We start from the raw sequence: 21918 nt of genomic DNA, 5'->3' as shown, positions 1-21918 counted from the left end.
TCTGGAGCTCCATCCTGTTGAAAGCAGTAATATTCTTCACCATTCATTCCCCGAACGTAAGGCATTAAATTTTGTTCAAAGACCATTTCTAGAGAGCATTTTGCATTAACTTTCATACTCTTGTCAATAAATACAAAAGGAAGTTTCCCTTTGTTTGAAATGCCTACCCATAACATAACCACTGATGAATTTTACGTGATCCAAATCGACCACAACCGATCTTTTTGAGCATGATGCGGGGTTTCAAGAACAAATAACTTCTCATCAAAAAAGATCACTTCGGAATCACCATGCCGACGGAGCACCAGTGCGCATCGTTCCTACCGTTTTTGTTTTGTTGCTTCCGTTAAATCCATGAATTTTACGTTTTTTGAATGCTTTCATATCCAGATCCATTTTCAAAATTCGACGAAGGATTCCCTGTTGATATTAAGCTCAACTGCCAACTTTTTGACCTCTGCAATTCTAACGCTTTGTTTCCTTCCGGTTTTTTTTACGGTTTTCAACAGATCCCGTCTCGACAAAGCTTTTTACTGTATACATAGTATACAAATCCTCTTTTTATACCGAGATGTTTGAGGTCACGAAAAATAGTGCCGCATGTAGCACCGTTTCGGAATTTATTTATTATTAACGACTGTAAGTCAAACAATGGTACGTGCACACCGAACGAGTCACAATACGAAAATGAAACTACGTCAAGTAAGACTTAAAGTCATGATGACACAAACACATGGTCTGAGTTTGATTGTAATAATTGTATATGCCGTTGCAAGCATAAAATGATTTTTGTACGAATATATATGTGTCACACTGTATATATAAAAGTGAGCGTGAGTATGTTTGTATGTTCCACCATGACTCCAGAACGCCTTGACCGTTCTCCACCAAACTTGGAACACATGTTCCTTGACATAAGGGAATCAGCACTAGGAGGTTGCTTAAAGGGGGAGCCCTAACAAGCGGCTAAGTAAAAGGGGCTGCGTTTCTCTTGTATTTGGAACAATAGCAGTTGTACAAGTTGCTGGATTTCTGAAAGGGGGAATAGAGTGGCCATTAACAAAGAGGAGATTCAGAAATGTAAAAAAGGTTTTTCTCCGATTTATAGGGATTACTGGGAAGAAGTCAGATTTACAAGTGGGTGGGGTACAAAATGAAGGGATCCCGACCACCTTCATACTGTTGACCATCTCACGCTCATTTGTGACCAACCTCCGGAGGTCGCTGATTCAAAAAATCTGACCTAAACTCCGAACTAACTCGTATCTTTCTGCTAACAGCTATTTAATTATTTATTCAACGCAAAGAACGCAAGTAAATAAAATATTCCGCAATTTTTTCGCAAACTCCCTAATACTTTTCGCGAACTCCCTTTTATGGACCGCACTGTCTGCCTACGATTTCGAAGCAGAACACTTTCCCGAAAATACCGCGGTTTCAGTGGCAAACTCATTACTATTTGGAAGCTACGGGTGCTGCTTCCTGGTGAACAGCCGATGGCGATTGGTCGTGTGATCGTTCGGTCAAGTATATCCTATCGTTTTGAGATTCTACAAATTGCCATGTTGGATTGTTGGTCAGAAAAACTAATGTTCACAAATAGATAGCTTTTGGTGAAGCCAAGCAACGCCAACATTGGCGTTTTTCTGAATATTCAAGCCATTTTACCTAAACCTAAATTTCTGGCAGTTTCATCAATTAGCAAAACTGTCCTTTTCAGAACGAATACATTCGTGTCTGATGATATAAAGAATTAGCAAACAATGAGAAAAAGAAAAATTCCATATTAATATCAGGGGCGGACTGGCCCACCGGGCAAGCGGGCAAATGCCTGGTGGGCCCCAGTAAAAATTTCGTCGTTACACAAAATGTGATTTTCCAAAATTTTTATTCCAGTTAAACTCTTTCTACAACTCACGAATGTTCAATTGCTGGAGCCCCATGAGTCATGAAATCATTTAAGTTGAGCTGTTGGGGTCCAAGCTCCGAAAATATTACCAGCTTCAATTCTGAGTATTTAAAAGTAGAGTTAATATTTCATCCGCAGTCATTTGACTACTCAAAAATATTGAACTGTCGGCTCCATACTTAGTTTACTTCAGTGGCGGCGGTCCGTTATCGATCCTGCACCGAATGAATTATGGTCCTCCAGTACTCAATCCTGGGCTAGCTTTCTTCAAACCCCTCGAACACCAACTGAACTGCGATGTCTACTCCGAAGTCTACGGCCTCTTCTTGATTCTCTGCTTAAAATAATTTTGGCTACTCTTTTGTCGAGCATTCTCGACGCATGTTTGCATTCAACAGCATATTTGCATTCAGGATAACAGCATATTTGCATTCATAATACAGCTCGTGGTTCATGCGTCTGCGCTACACTCCATTTTGGATTTTGCAAAATTTTACGCTAAAACCCCAAGCATTCGTCGATCAGCATCTTTTAGTGTCCATGATTCATGTCCGTAAAAAGCCACCGAGAGGATTAGTGTTCTCTAGAGCGTCAGTTTTATGCGAATTTGCAAGCTACGGGACTACAAAATGTAATACCTGCGTAAAGGCCAATTCGCAGTTGCAATTATTAGTCGTTTTATTTTGCGACTTACATCGTTGTCACATGTCACGAGCATACCAAAATATATTCAGTTCCTCTTCGGCACCAACACCATTTGGATTTCCACACGATGTACTTCGTTTTGGCGGTGTTAATGGTAAGTCCCAACTTCTCACTAAATGACCTAAAGGCTTCTTTCCCTGCTCTACTTTTGATTTCGGTGATATCGACGTCATCCGCAAAATCAAAAAGCTCGTGAGGTCTCATCTGCTATTCCGACTCATAATTTTTACTCATCCAGCGTCACACGAATCAACGTAACTAGTCATGTGGGAAAACCATGTCCTAGCGTTAACTGTCACAGCTCATTTCGTTTTACTGAATCGTATGCCGCCTTGAAATCCATAAAAATATGATGAGTCTGCAAGTTGTACTCCCGGAACTAGTCAGTTACTAAACGCGTGAAGCAACCAGCTTGGTACTCGCCGACGAAGAACTCCGCTAATGGTCTCAGTCTAAAACACAGGATAGGGAGAGCACCTATCACTTGCACCTGACCGTTTTGTAGAAACTCCGTTTGTCATTGCTGGCGAACCTCTCCTCTGGACTAGCGGGCACGTGCTCTTCGTACTGGTGTTTTAGACGGTGAGTTTCTTTTTACGCAGCTCTACCAAGACGAACCAAAAAGATTCGCGCAGAGTCTCTGAGATTCCTCACATTGGAATCGTGCGAAGAAATTCTGCACAGGATTCGCACAGAATATCTTGCTTATAGAAGCAGGATTCCTATAGGAGAATCCAAGAGTTGAATCTCAGCGATAGCTATAACTCGGCACGGGAATCGTCTGCACTATGAACTGTTCTGTTTTAACGTTTAGACGCAGTAAGCTACTCATATATATTGAACTGTTGACATCCTCAGCTTATAAAATCAGCTTATTTGATACATGCAATTTTACATGTAATTAACCCTATAACTTAAAATCTGCTGAAATATAAATTGGTGATAGACGAGGAAAACGTTGCATTGGTTGCAGTTGCACAGTGGCACTCATCAGAACGTGGAAAGTGCTCTTCCGGGTTCGCTGAAGGACGGTCAGTAAAGAATCAAATATTCACGCTGTGGCAGATCCTCCAAAAAGTCCATGAATACAGAATTCAACGCACAATTATTTCATTGATTTCAAAGTTGCGTATGATACCATCGACCGTAAGATCATGGCCCTTCTAACCTCGCAGGGGACTTTATCAACGTGATGGTCCCTCGTGTGGGCTGTTCAACATACCGCTACAAGCTGTTACGAAAGGAGCAACACTCAGGCACAACCTTCAGCAAATCTAGTTAGTTTGTCTGCTTTGCCAATGAAATGGATATTGTCGATAGAACAACATCTGTGGTGGTGGCTGAACAAACTGAAAATCAAAGTAGCGAAGATTGGGTTGAAGAAAAATGCGTCCAAACTAAAGTACCGTGAACCGCTAATATGACGCACACTCTAAACGCTGGTGACTCGGTCCTTATAACGACTGAGTTTGTTTTGTTTTGTTTTGTGCCTGAGTCGAGTCGAGTTGCACGACAGACTTACAAAATAGAGCCCATACTTATTCGATTTACTGTCCTTGTAACGTTGATGTCTTTTGAGTAAATGTCGTTTTTTGTGTTAATTTACTATCATGAGGATATTGCAAACTGGGGCCCCTAATCTTTTCAAAGGCCCGGTGGGCCTTTCGACTTCCAGTCCGCCCCTGATTAATATACTATAACTTTGTTATAGTAAAATTAAATGGAATTTTCCTTTACCTTTCTCGTTGGTTTGTAAATTCGTGTGCTACGGAACATTCGAAAATAATTTAAAATTAGCAATGCTTATTCCACAGACTAACAGACGTAACACTTCGAACCAATTTTCTAACAAAACATCGTTTAAATGACACCTCTAAAACTTGGAAAAAACACTAGCATCATCTGGTGCAGTCTTCAAACCACGCAGAGCAGCTCGCTATAAATTTAGCCATACTATAAATTTACTTGTATATTATCTGACAACAGCGCCAGTGAAAACAAGCGGCGTTCTCGCGCAACGACTGTTGTTTGAGTCTTGGCTTAAGTGAACATTTGAAATGATCGTTTTTATTGGCGATGGAATGAGGTTTCAGTGTTATGTCTGTTAGTCTGTGCTTATTCCAACCAACCACGGGGCTAGGATTTATAGTTAAACAATGCTTCATTAATTTCAATTTTTCAATTGTGCACATCTTTAATTTAATAGTTTTTTTACTGTAGTTTTACTGTAGATTTCCCCATCGATTGTTGCAAAAATAATGAAAATGGATCAAGAAATCGTTCACTCAAGAAATGGTCACTTTTCGAGTTAGAGTTTTTTTTTAAATCGAAGCTTGTTTTTGATGCTTCACTGCCCGTCGAAGGGAAAAAATTATTTTCTGTCGGACACAATTGTTATTGTTTGAAAAATATGTCACGTAAAGATTGACAAATGTAGTATGCGATATGTTGCCAAATGTTGTCCGATGTTTACAGGTAACCCTGGAAACTTGTTAAAAATATGCTGTTGGTGACAGAGGGAACGTAATAGAAACAGGAACAGGAAACATGGCATACTAGATAGCCTAGGAAGGTTAGTCAAGAATAATTTATCCAAGGGTGATCTCTCAGAAAAATTTCAGATATTTTGACATGTCCATTGAGACTCGAATATTTACTTTGATATTGTCGTAGACTTGTATAGTTTTCAGTGTTTAAAAAAGTACTGTTACTAGGCAATTTTTAGCTAATGTTTGCACGTTTTCACATACGGTACGAAATTTATGCTTCAAAAACATCACACCAAATGTTAAGCACCTCCTAATTGCACCGATTCGGGTACACAACCCGTGGTTCGTGGCGATGAGATTGCGATATTGAACAAATCACCGCACGTTGATAAGAACCCACGGTTTATCACCAAGAAAAACGCTTTGTAAACCAACGTGATCTTTATCTTGTAAACGCAATTCCTCGCCCGTTTTATTATTGTTTCCTCTCTCACTGTTCTGTGCGGGGCTCCGCGAACCGCCGCCAGCCCCAGGAAAGGTACACATTATCAGAAAAATTTGACTAACGCGCACGGTGAATCAGCCGGTCCTCGCACCCATCTATCTATATAGGCAGTGACAAGCGACAATCGACAGATATTGCGCGGGGTGCGGTGGCTTAGGGTAAGTACCTTACCCGATGCCACCTGTACTGGTAAGAGAGAACTGCAATGGAGTTTGCGTTGAGTGACGGACGCCGATCAGTCGATTTTAGCTCATCAGCGAACGGACAGGTTTTTTGGTTTTTCATCATTCAATTTTCTACATGGCAAAAACCCTCGACCACAATTGTCGATGGTTGGTTTATAATTCCCCCCTAATCATTGCCCCCTAATAATAGGAACTAATCGTTGTTGTTTTTCTTTCCTTCCCTGACAGGGTAACCGAGTATCACAGGAGGCGGACTCGCTCAGCATCAAAGTGGGCGGCGAAAACCATGACAAAAAGCCGAAGAAGCACGAAACCAACCGAATCAAATCGACCAAGTACACCCTGCTGACCTTTCTGCCGCTGAATTTGGCCGAACAGTTCCGCCGGGTGGCCAACTTCTACTTTCTCTGCATGACGATCATATCGATCGTGATCGGTAAGTTCTCCGGCCGATGGGTGGCGCAGCGCGCAGCGCTGGACGACTCGATGGCGATGAATTGATTTGATTGTTTCTAAATTTCTGGTGACGACGCATTTGTTCTACTTGTCATGCATTGGCTGCTTTATCGTTCGTTCGTTCGTTCGTTTAAATAAAAGGGGAGTGAAAAAAAAACTGAAAACGGGAGCAGGCGGCGGCTCTTTTTTCATTAGCGAACGAAGAAGAAGGTGCGACACTTTAAGTTCAATGTCAATGTTTGCTGTTCCGTGTTTGCGAAGAGGAGGGGTTGCACCGCCGCGCGTTTGGTGTTTGAAACATTCTCAACACACGTGGAGAAGTTTGGACCCACCGCAGCAGGCGACCCGAATGTGTACATAGACGTTGCTTCGTCACCAGTCAGCCAATCAGCGCAGCGCAGCGCAGCCGGTCGTCATTTGCGGGTGGCGTGCACGCCATCCAAGGCGGCTGTGCCAATATAGTTTGAACGTCACAACTGCCATATTTTTAGCCAATTTATTCTTAACCTAAAACGGGGGTTTAAATTATGACTTTTCCTAATTCGCAGACAGTCCAGTTTCCCCGCTAACCTCGCTGGTGCCGCTGGTTTTCGTAATCTCCGTCACGGCGGCGAAGCAAGGTTATGAAAACTACCTTCGCTATCGGGCGGACAATGTGGTAAACCACTCGTTGGTGACGGTTGTACGGAACGGGGCCGAGATGGACATCCGTAGTCAGGACATCCGGCAGGGGGACATCGTGTTGACTTCGAGGGATTGCGACATTCCGTGCGATTTGGTGCTGCTGAAGTCTTCCGATGAAAGTGGGAAGTGTTATGTTACGACGGCCAACTTGGACGGGGAGACGAACCTGAAGACGATGTCCGTTCCGAAGGGAATACCGGATCTACCCGTCGATAAGCTACACACGCTCGGTAGGATCGAGTGTGAACTGCCAAAGACTGATTTGTATACTTTCAATGGGAGGATCGAGCTGGCTGAAATGCACTGCCGGCAGGATGTGACCGTTATTGATGGGGTGGAAACGGAGTTTCATGTGCTTCCGTTGATGGCGGAGAACCTGCTGTTGCGGGGTTCCCGGCTGAAAAACACGGAATGGGCAATTGGGTGTGCCGTCTATACCGGACAGAACACGAAGCTTGCGTTGAATAGCAAAATGACCAGCAATAAGATGAGTTCCAGTGAAGGATACATCAATCGGTATTTGGTGTTCTTTCTGGTACTGCTGGTGGCGATCGTTACGGTTTCATTTTTCATGAAACGATACAATGATCGGTACCACGTAGAACATAACCGTTATTTGGGAGAACATCTTGCGACCTACCAGGTGTCCCAGTTTCTGCAGGATTTCTTCTCTTTCCTGATTTTGTTCAACTACCTGATTCCGATCTCGCTCTATGTGACGATTGAGATGGCCAAATTTTGGGGTGGTTTCTATCTGGAGTGGGACCTGGATATGTACGACGAAGAGACTGATCAACCGTGCATCGTAAACACGTCGGATATCAACGAGGAGTTGGGTCAAGTTTCGCTTTTGTTCTCCGACAAAACGGGTACCCTGACCAAGAACATCATGATCTTCCAGCAGTGTTCGATTAACGGGAAAATGTACAGCCAAAAGGGTCGTAGACTGCAGGAAGTTGGCCGCAACTATGCTCTGAAGATCAACGAGTGTTCGGTGAGTGAGTTGTTTGATCGCTGGTTTGATGTTGAAACTAATTGATTCCATTTTTCAGCGTCATGTTTACAATTTTTTCGAAGCTTTAGCCGTCTGTCATACGGTGCAGGTGGCGGGTGACTACACCAACGAGGCAGATGATCCGGAAGCCGATAAGGACGACGATGGCGAGGATGCGGAGCAAACGGAGGAACCGAACAACAATCGTTCGGTTCGAAACTTTTCACACATTTCCGAAGAGATCGAAGCCAGTCTGAATAGTCGGTCTACCCTGGATGAAACGGATTTCATCCAGCTGAAACGTTTGGCACCGAGAAACCGGTCCCCGGCGGTGGATGTGATCATCAACGAGCAGGCACCCAACAACCCTGGTATTTAGCAAACTAGTTGATCGATCAACCAACCTTTAATAACTTTTTTTTCAGTGGAAACCGAATTCCGGCCAACCAGCGAACCGGTTGCGCGCCGCTCGGGCAGCATCTTCACCGGCCAGGACAACCGCATCCACCCGGTTTCGCTACAGATTCCCCCGTTCACGCGATCCACCTCGGCTACGTCTTCCCGTCGCTCTTCCCGCCCACAAAGTCTGGTGGAATCAACCACATCCGAGGAACGGGACGGCACGGGTGTGCTTCAACAAAATGCCAGCAACGGTCACCTGAACAGTTCGATCCAATCGATCGAGCTGAAGCGAGCGGTTTCCGCGTACGAGGAAAAGTCCGAAACGGATCACGTCGTGAAAACGCACCGCCGAACGCAATCGCATGTTCCGCCCGGGATGGCCAATCGGGCGAATGGTGGTAGGCGTTGCTAATAATATTGGGTTGTCTGGTTTAAACTATTTGATGTCGTGTTTTTTTTAGCGATAGGAAGTGGACGGGGGTCGGTCGCTTTGCGAAGGGATCGTCCCTCCATTCGATCGACTGCCAGGGAGTACTATGCCGCACCTTCCTACACGGAGGCGTCCCTTGTGGAACGACAGCAGTCCGTCATGAAGCAGGAGGAGGTGCTCTCGTTTATTCTGTAAGTTGACTGCGATCTTGTCTGGTTAAATTATCGAAGCCGAATGGGCGTTAGGTCGAATTGATATGAGATTAAGCAGTTTTGAACCACCTCTTATCTCACTTTTCACTAGCCACTTCTCACTTCTCACTTCATACTCTCTTCTCGTTTGTTATTTCTTAATTCTCACTTCTCACTACTCATATCTCTCCAATCATTTCTCTTTTCTTACTTATCGCTGTTTATTTTTCACTACTCACTTCCAACTTGTCACTTCTGACTTCTCTCCAGTCATTCCTCTGTTATTTGTCACTACTTACTACTCGCTACTGGCTTCTTATTACTCACTTTCCACTACTGACTTCTAACCACTCCTCTCCACTCGCTTCTAATTTTCTACTTCTCACTAATCACGTATCACTTTCTCTTTGCCTACTTCTCACTACTCATTTCTAATGACTCATTACTGACTTCTTATTAGTTACTTGACTTCTCATTACTGACTCTTATTACTCTGTTCTAATTACTCAGTTTTCACTATTCATTTCTTACTGCTCACTTCTCACTACCCACTACTATTTACTCACCACTCGTTGCATAATTTTTACTACGCATTTCTTATAACCGACTTCTCGCTCAGATTTCTCACTTTTCACTTCACACTGCTCACTTCTCACCAGTCATTTCTCTAATCTCTAACCTGTCACTATTCATTTCTTTTAACTTACTTCATTCTACTCATTTTTGTTACTCACTACTTGCTTTTAACCACTTATCTCTCACTACCCACTTTTAATTTACCACTACTCATTTCTCACTTTTCACCAGTAATTTCTCTTGCTTCTCATTACTTACTATTTACTACTCATGTCTTATTTCTTATTATTCAATTCTCACATGTAACTTCCCACTACTCCCTTCACACCAGTGTCATGTTTCTTTTCTTTTCACTGCTCACTACATACTTTTGTACTGAATTCTCACTACTGCACTTCTCGTTTTTTACTACTCATTTCTCACTTGTCATGACTTTTTTTCTCCTTTTGGGATTATGCATACTTATATGCGAGCTTATATGAAATTTTAATCGACGTTTGTGCTTTATATGAAGGAATTCAAATTTTGATTAATCCCCCTAAAAGTGAAATAAAAAGCTTATTTTTCTTCAGTTTCAATATAACGCATTGATGTGTTCTGCAAAGTTTTACAGCATATTATTACAAGAAATTTTGCTGAAGACAGTAACCTTCTGTCTCTTCAGCAAAGATAGAAAAATCCTCTTTCTCATAAATGAAAAGTCGTTAAAATCAGTTTTTCTATTTTAGCTAGTTTTGTAGTTGTTGTATGACTTTTTCCTGTTTTACAAAGTTGTACAAATAGTAAAAATACACAACATTGCCGGATATAGTATACCTCTATCTTTGCTTCTTTAGGAACTATAGAACTTTTACTATAAAAAACTGCAAGGCATACAGCCCTAAGGGTTGTACGAAAGGGTGACGTAGGACTTTATCAGATCATCAGATCAAAGACTAATGTAAACTGCATTTCTGGTATATGTATGTTTATAAGAATCTGTGAGTGCCATTGTTTAAGTGGATGTTTAAAAGAGAAGAGCAAAATATTCAGATTCAATTCTTAATTTAATGCAATGGTGACTTTAAAAATACGTGGACGGGGGTTCATAACTACAATGCCTGCAACCTTTGAGGCATAGAAATTTCTTTTAAAAATCACTTGTGTGCATTATAAAGGTTGAAATGGTAATGAATTATCCTCCTACCACAGGGGTGAGGGGTCTAGGTATCATAAAATAAATAAATTCATGCCTCCAAAAAAACCCACACGCCAAATTTGGTGCCATTTGCTTGTTTAGTTCGCGAGTTACGAAGAAATTTGTATTTCATTTGTATGGGATCTCCCCTTCTTAAAAAAAGCAAAGGTTCTAATCCATTATAGAAAAAATACCCCCCCCCCCCCCTATGAAAAGACGGATGTGTCTCATTATACCATAAAAAAAATTCGTGCTTTCTAAAAACCCTACATGCCAAATTTGGTTTCATTTGCTTGATTAGTTCTAGAGTTATTAGGAAATTTGTATTTCATTTGTATGGGAGCCCTCCTTCTTAGAAGAAGAAGGGGTCTCAGTACACCATAGAAAAACATCTTACCTCCAAAAACCCCCACAAGCCAATTTTGGTTCCTTTTGTTCGAATAGTTCTCGAGTCATGAGGAAATTTGAATTTTATTTGTATGCCCCCCCCCTTCTAAAGAGGGGAGGGGAGGGGTCTTAGTTGACCAAAAAAAAAATTCTTACCTTCTAAAACCCCTACATTCCAAATTTGGTTCCATTTGCTTGATTAGTTTTAGAGTTTTGAGGAAATTTGTTTTCATTTATACGGGAGCCCTCCCTCTTACGCCCCCATTAAAAATGCTCTCTTACGCGCCTAAAAAATTGCTGGTCATTTTATCTATCCAACGACATATAAAATGTTCAGTTTCGTTCAGTAGTTTAATAGTTATTAGCATTTCAAATCTTTCATTCAAACGTTACACTTCTATTTTCGTTTTCATAAAGTGCCACCCAGTCCCAGTATAGTAAACAAAGACGTAGTCCTACGTCAAAAAACCCTAATTTTGACCCCGAATTACTCGCAGGAAGGATCATTCTATGCAAAAACTCTCCCCAGCCAGAGAATCAGAATAGTTTCAAGCAGGCTGAAAAGTTTTTAAAACCACGTTTAAAAGCACAAAAGTTAAACAAAATTTATGGGCTGATAAAATCGGGAGCTGACAAAATCGGAACATTACTGTATTTTATACACTAGGAATCCTTCTTACAGAGGTGCAACTCGCTTCATTTCACCTAAGCGTGCGGTCACTCCTTTATCCCTCTGGATATTTATCTTTATTGTTTCAAAGCTATTTTTCTTGACGGACATTTGATGAAAATTGCTGTCTTTTTAATCAAATCAGTTCATGATTCATTTGAGATTTGACCTTAACTGTTACTGAGGGATGCTTTTTCTTGTTTGTTGTCTTGAATTTTTCATTCTTTTTTTGTGCGTCGGTTTTTGGTAGTCTTCTATTTTGTATTGTATTTGTCTTGTATTTTCTTGACTTAGTCGCTCCTAGTTCTATTTCACAGAAGCTTTTTTGTTTCTTTCCATCAATTTGTTGTGATTTTTATCGTCTTTTTTTGCCATTTCCTGTCGCGCTTTTGCCGTCTTGTTACCTATTTATAACCTTCCCATTGATTTTTGTTGCCTTTTTTAAAAATCTTTTGTCGCTTCTTTAACGTATTTTTAAAGTCATCAGCAGTTTTTCTTGTCTTTTTCTGATCATCTTCGTCTACTTTCTTCCTCGTCTTTTCGTCGCGTATTCGTTGACTTCTCGTCGTTATTTTTCCGTCATTTCGGTAATCTTTTCATTGTATTTCAATCGTCTGTTTGTCGTTTTTGACCGTTTGGTCTTTTTTTCCATTTTTTACGATTTTTTTTTCGTCAAAAAGGTCCTTCTTTTACTGTCTTTTCGTTGTAATTTCGTCGTATTTCAGTTGTATATTCGCTATCCTATTCTCGTCTTTTTTTACATATTTTGGCGTCTTTTTCACGATTTCTGAGCGTGTATTTGTCTCCGCTTTGGCGTTATTCGACGTCCTTCTATGGTATTTTGATTGTCTTTTTCTTATCATCTGCGCCTACTTCGTTCTTCATATTTTCGTCAACTTTTTGCCGCTTCTTCGTCGTCTTTTTGTTATCTATTGGCTGTCTTGTCCTCGTTCTTTTGTTTACTTGTCATCTTCTTGTTGTTGTGTTGTGTTGTTGTTCGACGCCTTGCCGCTGTTTGCCATCTTTTCTTGGACTCTACTTTTGGCATTTTTTGTAGCAATTTTCGGCAGATTATCGCTGTTTTTGGCGTGTTTTTTTGCTGTTTCGCTGTATTTTTGTCTTCATTTTGTGGTTTTTTTCTCATCCCCTTGCAGCCTTGTGTTATCTTGTGTTATCTTGTCTTTCGTCATTTCGCTGTTTTTTTTGTTATTTTTTTGTCAGTTTTTACCATTTTTCGTTATCTTATTTGTTATTTAGTCAAGAAAAAAATGGTCTTCTTTTTTGCTTTTTCGTCACACTTTTGTCGTTTTTTCATCTTTTTCGTCATCTTTTTTGCATGTTTTGACACCTTTTGGACGCTTTCTGAACATCTTTTTGTTGTGTCGTTGTGTGTTTTGTTTTGTTGTTTGTCCACTACTCATTTCGTACCTTTTACCGGTCATTACTCTCTTCTTATTTCTCACTGTTCATTTCTAACTATTCACTTCTTATTACTTACTTTTAATTACTCATTTCTGATTACTCGCTTCTCGCATTTAATTTCCCGCTACTCACTTCACGCCAGTCATGTTTCTCTCTTTATTTCTCACCACAGAGAACAGACATTTATCTTAATCTTGCGAAATGTATAAAAATCTAATCCGCCATTTTGAATATATGTGCTAATGCTCCCGTTGTGTGGCGCTCGTGTCACTTAGATGAAAAAAGCGTTTTGATTGCTGTGATCTCTGTGTTCTCACTCACTACTCATTACTTACTTTTCAGAACTTATTCCGTACTACTCACTTCTCAATTTTTACTACTCACTTCTCACCAGTCTTTTTCTCTTCTTACTTACTTCTCACTGCTCATTTTTTATCACTTACATCTCATACTCATTTTCACTTCTCGTTTCTTATTATTCATTTCTCACTACTCACACACTACTATTTATTTCCCTTCTAACTTCTCACTAGTGATGGGTGATCCGTTCATAAGATAAAACGAAGAATTTGCTCCGCCGGGTGAGCGAGTGAACTACCGCTCAGTTTCTTGCGACAATAGCTCACGCGTTCAGTTGCTCGCATTCGCCCCTGAAGCGCATTACTTTTGAGCCGGTGCGAAAGTAAAGGCGAGAAAAAGGAAAAATGATAAAGCTCTTCCAATTGCATTTGATGCTAGATGGTTTGGCAGAGGGAATTCGTCATCTTTTTTATTCTCTCATCGTTCTTATGAACAGCAAGTGTAACGCATGCGGCAACAGTTCGGAATGAGATTTTCCGTATGTTCGAGCAGCCTACAAAGTTTCTGAGGCTGAGCCCAATGTTTAAATCTGAGAGAGCGAAATAGTTCAGGGAGCTAGTAAATCGTTCGAAAGACTGAGTCACTTTGCCCATCTTTTCTCACTACCCACATTTTAACTACTCAGTTTTCACTTCTTACTACTCACTTACTTCTACTTATTGCTTTTCATTACTCACTTCACACTTCTCCCTTGCCACTACTCACTTCTCACCACTCATTTTTCACTTTTTACTGCTCACTTTTCATCATTATCTTTTCGGCACTCACTGCTCATATTTACTTTTCACTACTCACTTCTTGCTTCTCACGTTCCACCAGTTACTTCTCACTTTATACCTCTCACTATTCACTTTACACTTCTCACTACTCACCTCGTACTACTTATTGGACGGACTCACTTGTCATTAACAGCTTCTCACTATTCACTTCTCATTATTCACCAACGGTGATGAACCAAAGTACCTCGTCTTCCTACAAACAAGATACTGTAAACGCCTTATGGGCAATTTAGGGCAAGACAGGGACAAGGACATGAAGAATACACGCGTCAAATATACTCATAACGGACACGCGGGTCAACAGACGTGAGGCAAATAGGACATGAAGAAGCATGGATTTGAAGCCGAATGCATGAGAGGCCTTAAAAATATAAAGAGCGAAAGTATGATTAAGGTCGTTCCGAGTATCCTTTCTCTGGATCGTCATTACTCTGTACTGGCAATTCAGAGCGATACAAGAACATGGATATATAGAATCCAGATTTCCATGAGCGATAATGGCGGGTACAACTTTCTGAAGGGTTCGGTTTTGACATTCAATGGCAGGAGCGGTTGCTGTGGTTTTTTTTTCATGTGTGGACTCATCACTGCGACCAGTATCGTTGATCTATTGTGATATCGCCCGGGTGTTTGCTGTATGACCTGCACTGTATTTTTTTTAGCTATAATCGCTATTGATTGAGCGATATGCTTATAAAATTTTATGCATGCTTGTGTGTATTGGGGTTTACCCTTCCTTCAAATCTTGATCTACTTTACCCACATATTTTCCTCGCTGCCAGTACTATCCCATATTATAGCCGTTCCTGGCGAGGACTCATTCGTACCTCTGACCAGTACACTTAACTATAGGAGGGACATTTGCACTGTCAAGAGGCGTTAGAGGGTAAATATAGAATTCAGCATGAAGGAAGGGTAATTGGAGGGGCCTGAGAATAAACCCATGCAAAAGTCACTTGACATCGAATGGCTTGATTCTACTAAGATTCGAACCCACGACCATTCGCTTATCAAAGCAGACTCGATAATCTTGCGGCTACGGAGCCCCCGTAGTTGCTGTGGTTACTATGGATGCCACTACGGTGTTTTTCTGTTTTTTTTTCTATTCACTTCATACTATTCATTGCTTCACGCAGGGCTTCGACCGATTCTTTTTTTCTACCGCAGTCACACCAACGCGCATTCAAGTTCACACCGTCCGTTTAGGGGCGGAATACGAACGTTATGCATAACACAACTGGCAGTTTGCTCAGTCAAACACCGATGGCACGCAGTAGAACGAACGCGTTCTAAAGCTTTATAACATTTTCGTTTTGATCAAGTTGTCTTTACCTAAAGAATCTGACTAAAGAAATGACATCGGAGCTCAGTCACTCGCGGCCTCCTGTCATCATTAAACCTGATTTGCTCAACGATGATTGTTGTGCGTGACTCTGCTCAATGTTGCTTGAAAAAGATATTTTTTTCGAGCTCAACATTTGGGCGATTTTATAAACTGTACGCTACAAACTTGATTGCCTGGTGTTTTCGTTAGGCAGCACGGATCGATTTCGTGATGATACGATGATATTTGTTGCCGATTGCTAGCAGTCAATATTTTGTCCCGCGTTGATCGACTGATACTCCACAAGTTTTCGAGCAAAAGATTCAGAAGGTTTCATCGAGATTCATGCGCACTTGGTTTCGATGAACCGAAAATGAGCTCCAGTGTCATTTCTTTAGTCAGATTCTTTAGGGAGATCGACTGTTTGCTTTTGCTGAGATGCCGCATGAATTGTAAGACGGCAGCAGCGCAAGCGGCAGATTGACTGGATTCAAAAAACAGTCAAATGATCGTTCAAAAAGCGGAGTTTGAATGCGGAGCGGAAAGTTCGCATTCACGGCAGTCACATTCAACTTGCGATCCCTTTTGAAGCCCTGGCTTCACGCTACTCCCACATCACTAGCTGCTTCTTATTACCTGCGATCGAGGTGTGCACAACAGTCGTAAATCAACGGGTGGCGCCGTTGTAATAGCAGTTCATCGCCAACTCAAGGCCTCTGTCCTGGAACACAACGATTGGTTACCTGTCGAGCAAGTTTGGGTCACTATAAAATTAACCGATCGCTGTTTATACCTGTGCGCTGTCTATTTCCCACCAGACCGGATAAGAGATGCCGTTCTTCTTAAGGCTCACATGGCTTCGGTTTCCGAGATTTCCTCGGCAGCTTCCGCTTCTGACGACATGCTCATATTGGGCGATTTCATTCTTCCCAGTATAATTGACTATTGACTATTGACTATTGACTATTGAGACTATTGACGATGCTATGATTAGGCTGGCCGCTCTGAAGCTAAAAAGCTCTTCCTCCGGTGGACCGGACGGCATACCTTCAATCTTTTTGAAGAACTGTATTCAAGCCTTGGTAGCTCCAATCCGTCGTCTGTTTAGCTTCTCGATTAGCTCAGTATTTCCTTCTGCCTGGAAATCCGCTTATATGTTTCCAGTTCATAAGAAGGGTAATAAAAGAAACGTGGACAATTACAGAGAAATCTCCGCCTTATGTGCATTATCAAAACTCGTCGTGATCGCACCAATTTCCTCGTTCGTCCAGCAGTATTTGGCCGATGAACAACACGGATTCATGCCCAAGCGCTCAACGACCACCAATCTAGTAACACTCACTTCCCACATAATGGACTGCTTCGACGACCGTTCTCAGACAGACGTCATCTACACGGACCTCTCTGCGGCCTTTGATAAACTGAATCATCAAATCGTCTCGTTAATGTATCTATTGACGGCTCCATTTCGCAAGCTTTCACCGCCTTCTCTGGAATTCCGCAAGGTAACCATCTTGGTCCTTTTCCCTTGTCTATTTTGCCGACGTCAATATAACGCTCAAAGGTCTTCGGCTTGCGTTTGCCGACGACTTAAAATTGTTCGCAAAAGTAAATGACTCATCGGATACTCTCGCACTCGAGGACCAGCTGTCGATATTTGCCGAATGGTGTAAAAACAATCGTCTAACATTGAACCCCGATAAATGTGAAGTGATTACGTTCTCCAGAAAGCTGAATCCGATAATCTTCGAATACCGACTGTCAAGCATATCTTTACGACGTGTAGATAAACTTGCTATCCATCATTCACTTTTCACTTCTCATTTCTTATTACTCTAATTCCTCTCCTCAATTTTCACTTCATTACTCACTTCTCACCAGTCTTTATTCTCTTCTTACTTCTCACTACTCGTTTATTTGCACTTACTTCTCAGTACACATTTCCACTACTGGTTTCTAATTACACACTTCTCACTAGTCACTAGTCACACTAGTCTTTTCACTTTCCACTACTCACTTCTCACCAGTTATTTCGCTCCTCACTTCTCACTACTCACTTGTTACTACTTACGTCTCACTACTCACTACTTACTTGTCATAACTAACTTAACTACTCACTTTTCAATTCCTACTACTCACTACTCACTTCTATCTACACTCAAGTCTTTTTTTACACAGGGGATACATGCCGTGTAAAAAACCGTTTAAAAAACGCGGTAATTCGAAAAATGTTGTACAAAAAACCGCGTTAATTCGAAAAATGCAAAAAAACGCGTTAATTCAAAAATCGTAAAAAACCGCGTCAATTCAAAAATAACTGAAAAAACCACTCGAATTTAAAAATCGGCGAAAAAACCGTCTTGATTCGAAAAATGATTTTAAAAAATCGCGTTAATTCAAAAAATGATGTAAAAAAACCGTGGTAAATCAAACATCGTAAAAATAAACCGTGTAAAAACAGACTTGAGTGTACTGACCGCTTTTCATCATTCACTATTCATTTCTCACCACTTAATTCTTACTACATACCTTTTACTGCACACGTCTCTCTGCTCACTTCTCACTTTTTACTACCCGCTTCTCACATTTCACCTTAGCCTAGCCTAGGTGCTACATTCCGTTATCGAAACTTGACTTTCTGTTCCTATACGACAGACTTCGTCGCCAGCTGTTAGAGTACAGTACAATTGCAGAGCTTGTTGCTACGATCCTATTGACTCTAACAGCATCTCCTAGTCGAGATTCGAACATACGATGACTGGCCAACTGGGAGGCCTGACTCATTTATTCTAGTCATTACTAGTGACTAGTGTCACTTCTCACTATATATGGTATCTAGCTTTCCATAAGCGCTAATGGCGGCTGATGGGTACAACTTTCTGAAGGGCACAGTTCGATTTTGACATTCAATGGCAGGAGCGGTTACTGCGGTTACTATGGATGTCACTACGGTTGTTTTCTGTTTGAGTGGAAAACTGTAAACATTGCTGTTGCCGGCCTGTTGGCTTCCATAGTAACCGCAGCAACCGCTCCAGCATTGAATGTCAAAACCGAACTGTTCCCTTTAGAAAGTTGTATCCATCAGCCGCCATTATCGCTCGTGAAAAGCTGGATACAGACGTCAGATATAATAGACATAAGACATTAGGACGGAAGGACGGACGGAATGGATGTGAAGCCGAATGGATGAGAGACTTTACAAGTATAAAGACCGTGAGTATGATTGAGGTCGTTCTGAGTATCCTTTGACCGGACTGTTATAGCCTGTGTAGTTTAACAAGATAAAACACAGAGAAGAAAGGAGCTTGAGTTCGAGTCTTTAAATAGTGCCAGGTTATGGGCCAGAATTTGCAGAAATCATCCTGCAAAATTGTCTTGTGAGACCTATTTGTAACGGAATAATTCTCCATCTTTCAGCAAAATGGACTACCAAGCATCGAGCCCGGACGAGAAGGCACTGGTGGAAGCGTGCGCCAAGATGGGACTGGTTTTCGTCGGAGACGACTCCGAAGTGCTGAGCATCAAGCTGCGCGAATCGTGCGTCAAGCGCAACGTAAAGTCCATCTACGGCGAGGCGCCGAAGGAGGAACTGGTCAAATATCAGCGGCTCGGTGTGCTGGAGTTTACCTCCGACCGCAAGCGGATGAGCGTAATCGTTCGGGACGCCCAGGGTCAAATTTGGCTCTATACCAAGGGGGCGGAGAGTCACGTGCTGCCGCTGTGCACCAAAACGGCGACCGGGTTAGTCATTGCGACGCAGAAGCATATTAACGAGTTCGCCAAGCAGGGACTACGCACGCTGGCCGTTGCGAGACGAAGACTGACGCAGCTGGAGTTCGCTAACTACCGGAACGAACTGATACAGGCCGGTAATTCGTTGACCGATCGAGCCGCGAGGGTTGAGGAGTGTCAGCGTAAGGTTGAGATGGGTCTGGAGCTGCTTGGAGCGACGGCTGTGGAAGATGCGCTGCAGGATAACGTTCGGGATACGTTGGAGTCGTTGCGGGAGGCTGGCGTGAAGGTTTGGGTGCTCACCGGTGATAAGGTGGAGACGGCGCTGAATATAGCTTTAAGCTGTGGTCACATTCCTGACAATGCCTTCCGGTACTTTGTGACGGATTGTACTACGATGGACGAAGTTCAGCAACACTTTGATGTGTTTTCGTTCGAGATGTTCCGGGCACCGGAACGGGAGTATGCCCTGCTGATCGATGGAGCTAGTCTGGCGATTGCGCTGCAACACCTGAAGGAGGTGTTCCGTGATGTGTCAATCAAGTGCCGGGCAGTGCTGTGCTGCCGGCTGAGTCCACTGCAGAAATGTGAGGTCGTTCAGTTGATGAAGACCGTCGAGAGTGCTCCGGTGACGGCTGCCATCGGAGATGGAGCGAATGACGTTTCGATGATTCAGGAAGCGCACGTTGGGATTGGAATCGTTGGAAAGGAGGGACGGCAGGCGGCACGGTGTGCCGACTACGCACTGGCCAAGTTCTGCATGATCAAGAAGCTGTTTCTCGTTCATGGGCACTTTTTCTCTACGCGGTTATCCATCCTGGTGCTGTACTTTTTCTACAAGAACTTGATTTTTATGGGGATTCAGGTGAGATGAGCTTCGGATTTCAGTTCTCAAGAATTCCACTGATTTTTTTTTTGGCTGTAGTTTTTCTTTCAAATCCACAGCATGTTCTCATCACAGTCTGTCTACGATTCCGTTTTTCTCACGCTCTACAACGTAGTGTACACCTCCCTTCCGGTGCTAGTCCTCGCGTTAACCGAGAAACCGTACAAAGACGAAGTCCTGATGAAGTATGTCCAATAGCTAAGGTCTGTTGTTCAACAATTTCTAACCTCTCCGCCCTTGAATTCCAGAGAACCTTCCCTCTACCAGCGAGTAGCCGGCAACAAGCAGTACGCGTGGAAGTACTTCATCGGCTGGATGTTCCTGGCGCTGTATCATTCCACCATCATCTACGTGTTCTGCTGGGCAGTTTGGGGCACCAATCCGGCCATCTACGCATGGTGGCCTGCAACGGCCAGCTTTGCCTGTTTCGGAACCATTGCGATCCACAACGTAGTCGTGCTGGCCAACCTGAAGCTCCTGCTGGAGGCAATCTACAAGAGTTACGCCTTCATCGCCTCCATTTGGTTGTCGATCTTCGGCTTCATGGGAACAACCTTCATCTACAATCTGTTCAACATGTAAGTTTGCCGCTTAACTTTGTCCAATCGATTGTGCTTACTGTTTAAATGTTTTGTTCGTTGTTGTCGCACGCGCTTTTTTCCGCACCAACTGTGTCTGTCACCTATCATGAATGTCGAATGGAACAAAACGACAGATTCGGCCTCATTTCCAGAAACTACGACGGCGACATGCTGCACGTCTACAACAACCTGCTGTCGTCGATGACGTTCTGGGTGCTGAGCCTGCTGATCCTGGTGGCGGCCTTCGTGCCGGACTTTACGATGTTCGCCGGACGGGCCATCGGGATAAAGATCGGTCACATTTTCCCCGGCGGGGCCAAGTATCGGAGTGCGTTCTTCCAGCGGCGCGCTCGGGGCACGGAAAGTACGTACCTGTGATTTATTTACACGAACGAGGCGCGTGGTTTTTAGTTTACGAGTTTAGTTTGCATGACACGCGCGCCACCCTAGGAAAGTGCCAACCAACCTATAGGTTAAGAGCTAAGCTAGAAAAGTACTGTGCCTTAAGTTATTATTACTGTAGTGCTAGAAGCTGAAACAAACCGGAACCGGAATGTGCGTGATTGACAGAGTTCCTAGCCAGAGTTACCAGTATTTTTGAAATACACTTTTACGTGAGACTTTTTACAAACACTTCAAACGGGGTTGTTTTTTTTTTGCAGACACACTTTTCAGAGAATCACCTTCTCCCCGGCAATTACCCTTTTAAAAATCAAACAACCTGTGCCTGTGGTAGCAATTTATTTACTCTAAAAGTGTTTTCTTAATTTCGATTTGACACGCTAACTCGGTCGGTGTCAGCGTAGCGGTTCACTCGAAAGCTTTCACTTAATGCTGGCAAAAACGAGCAACAAGCGAGGAGCTTTACATTCCACTCCATTCCCCCCAGGTAGTGGGGTAACATTACACAGCCACACGCGAGGCTTTTGCCGTAGGTTACTACGACCAACGTCGGAACAAAACGCAACATGTGCTTTCGTTCGTTCGTTCGGAATCAACAAGCAGACAGAAGAACGAAGGACGAGTAGGCCATGGCGCGTGGCGCTTCTAATGATGTGACAGCAAGCAAGAGAG

General features: G+C 42.6%; 1 protein-coding gene across 2 annotated transcripts; it reads left to right on the top strand.

The window, feature by feature from the left end:
- The first annotated feature begins 6060 nt into the window (after window positions 1-6060).
- On the top strand, window positions 6061-21423 carry LOC128737221 (phospholipid-transporting ATPase IF). Of its 2 annotated transcripts, none has more exons than XM_053831823.1 (9): window positions 6061-6229; window positions 6798-7927; window positions 7986-8298; window positions 8353-8727; window positions 8791-8950; window positions 19063-20242; window positions 20303-20448; window positions 20512-20841; window positions 20997-21423. In XM_053831823.1, the coding sequence occupies exons 1-9, from the start codon at window positions 6205-6207 to the stop codon at window positions 21220-21222; spliced, it is 3885 nt and encodes a 1294-aa protein (XP_053687798.1). In that variant the 5' UTR covers window positions 6061-6204; the 3' UTR covers window positions 21223-21423. The 2 variants fall into 2 exon arrangements, with proteins under 2 accessions (XP_053687798.1, XP_053687789.1); XM_053831814.1 differs by having other exon boundaries at window positions 20979-21423.
- The last annotated feature ends 495 nt before the right edge of the window (window positions 21424-21918 follow it).

This window comes from Sabethes cyaneus, chromosome 1, assembly GCF_943734655.1.
Source record: "Sabethes cyaneus chromosome 1, idSabCyanKW18_F2, whole genome shotgun sequence".
In the NCBI taxonomy this organism is placed as follows: Eukaryota; Metazoa; Arthropoda; class Insecta; order Diptera; family Culicidae; genus Sabethes; species Sabethes cyaneus.
This window is presented reverse-complemented; position numbering and strand designations above follow the sequence as displayed.

Coding starts and splice junctions, on each gene's coding strand:
- LOC128737221 (XM_053831814.1), top strand. CDS start 6,205: ATGACGATCATATCGATCGTGATCG. Junction 8,951..19,062: donor GAGGTGCTCTCGTTTATTCT/GTAAGTTGACTG, acceptor TCCATCTTTCAG/CAAAATGGACTACCAAGCAT. Junction 20,449..20,511: donor AAAGACGAAGTCCTGATGAA/GTATGTCCAATA, acceptor CTTGAATTCCAG/AGAACCTTCCCTCTACCAGC.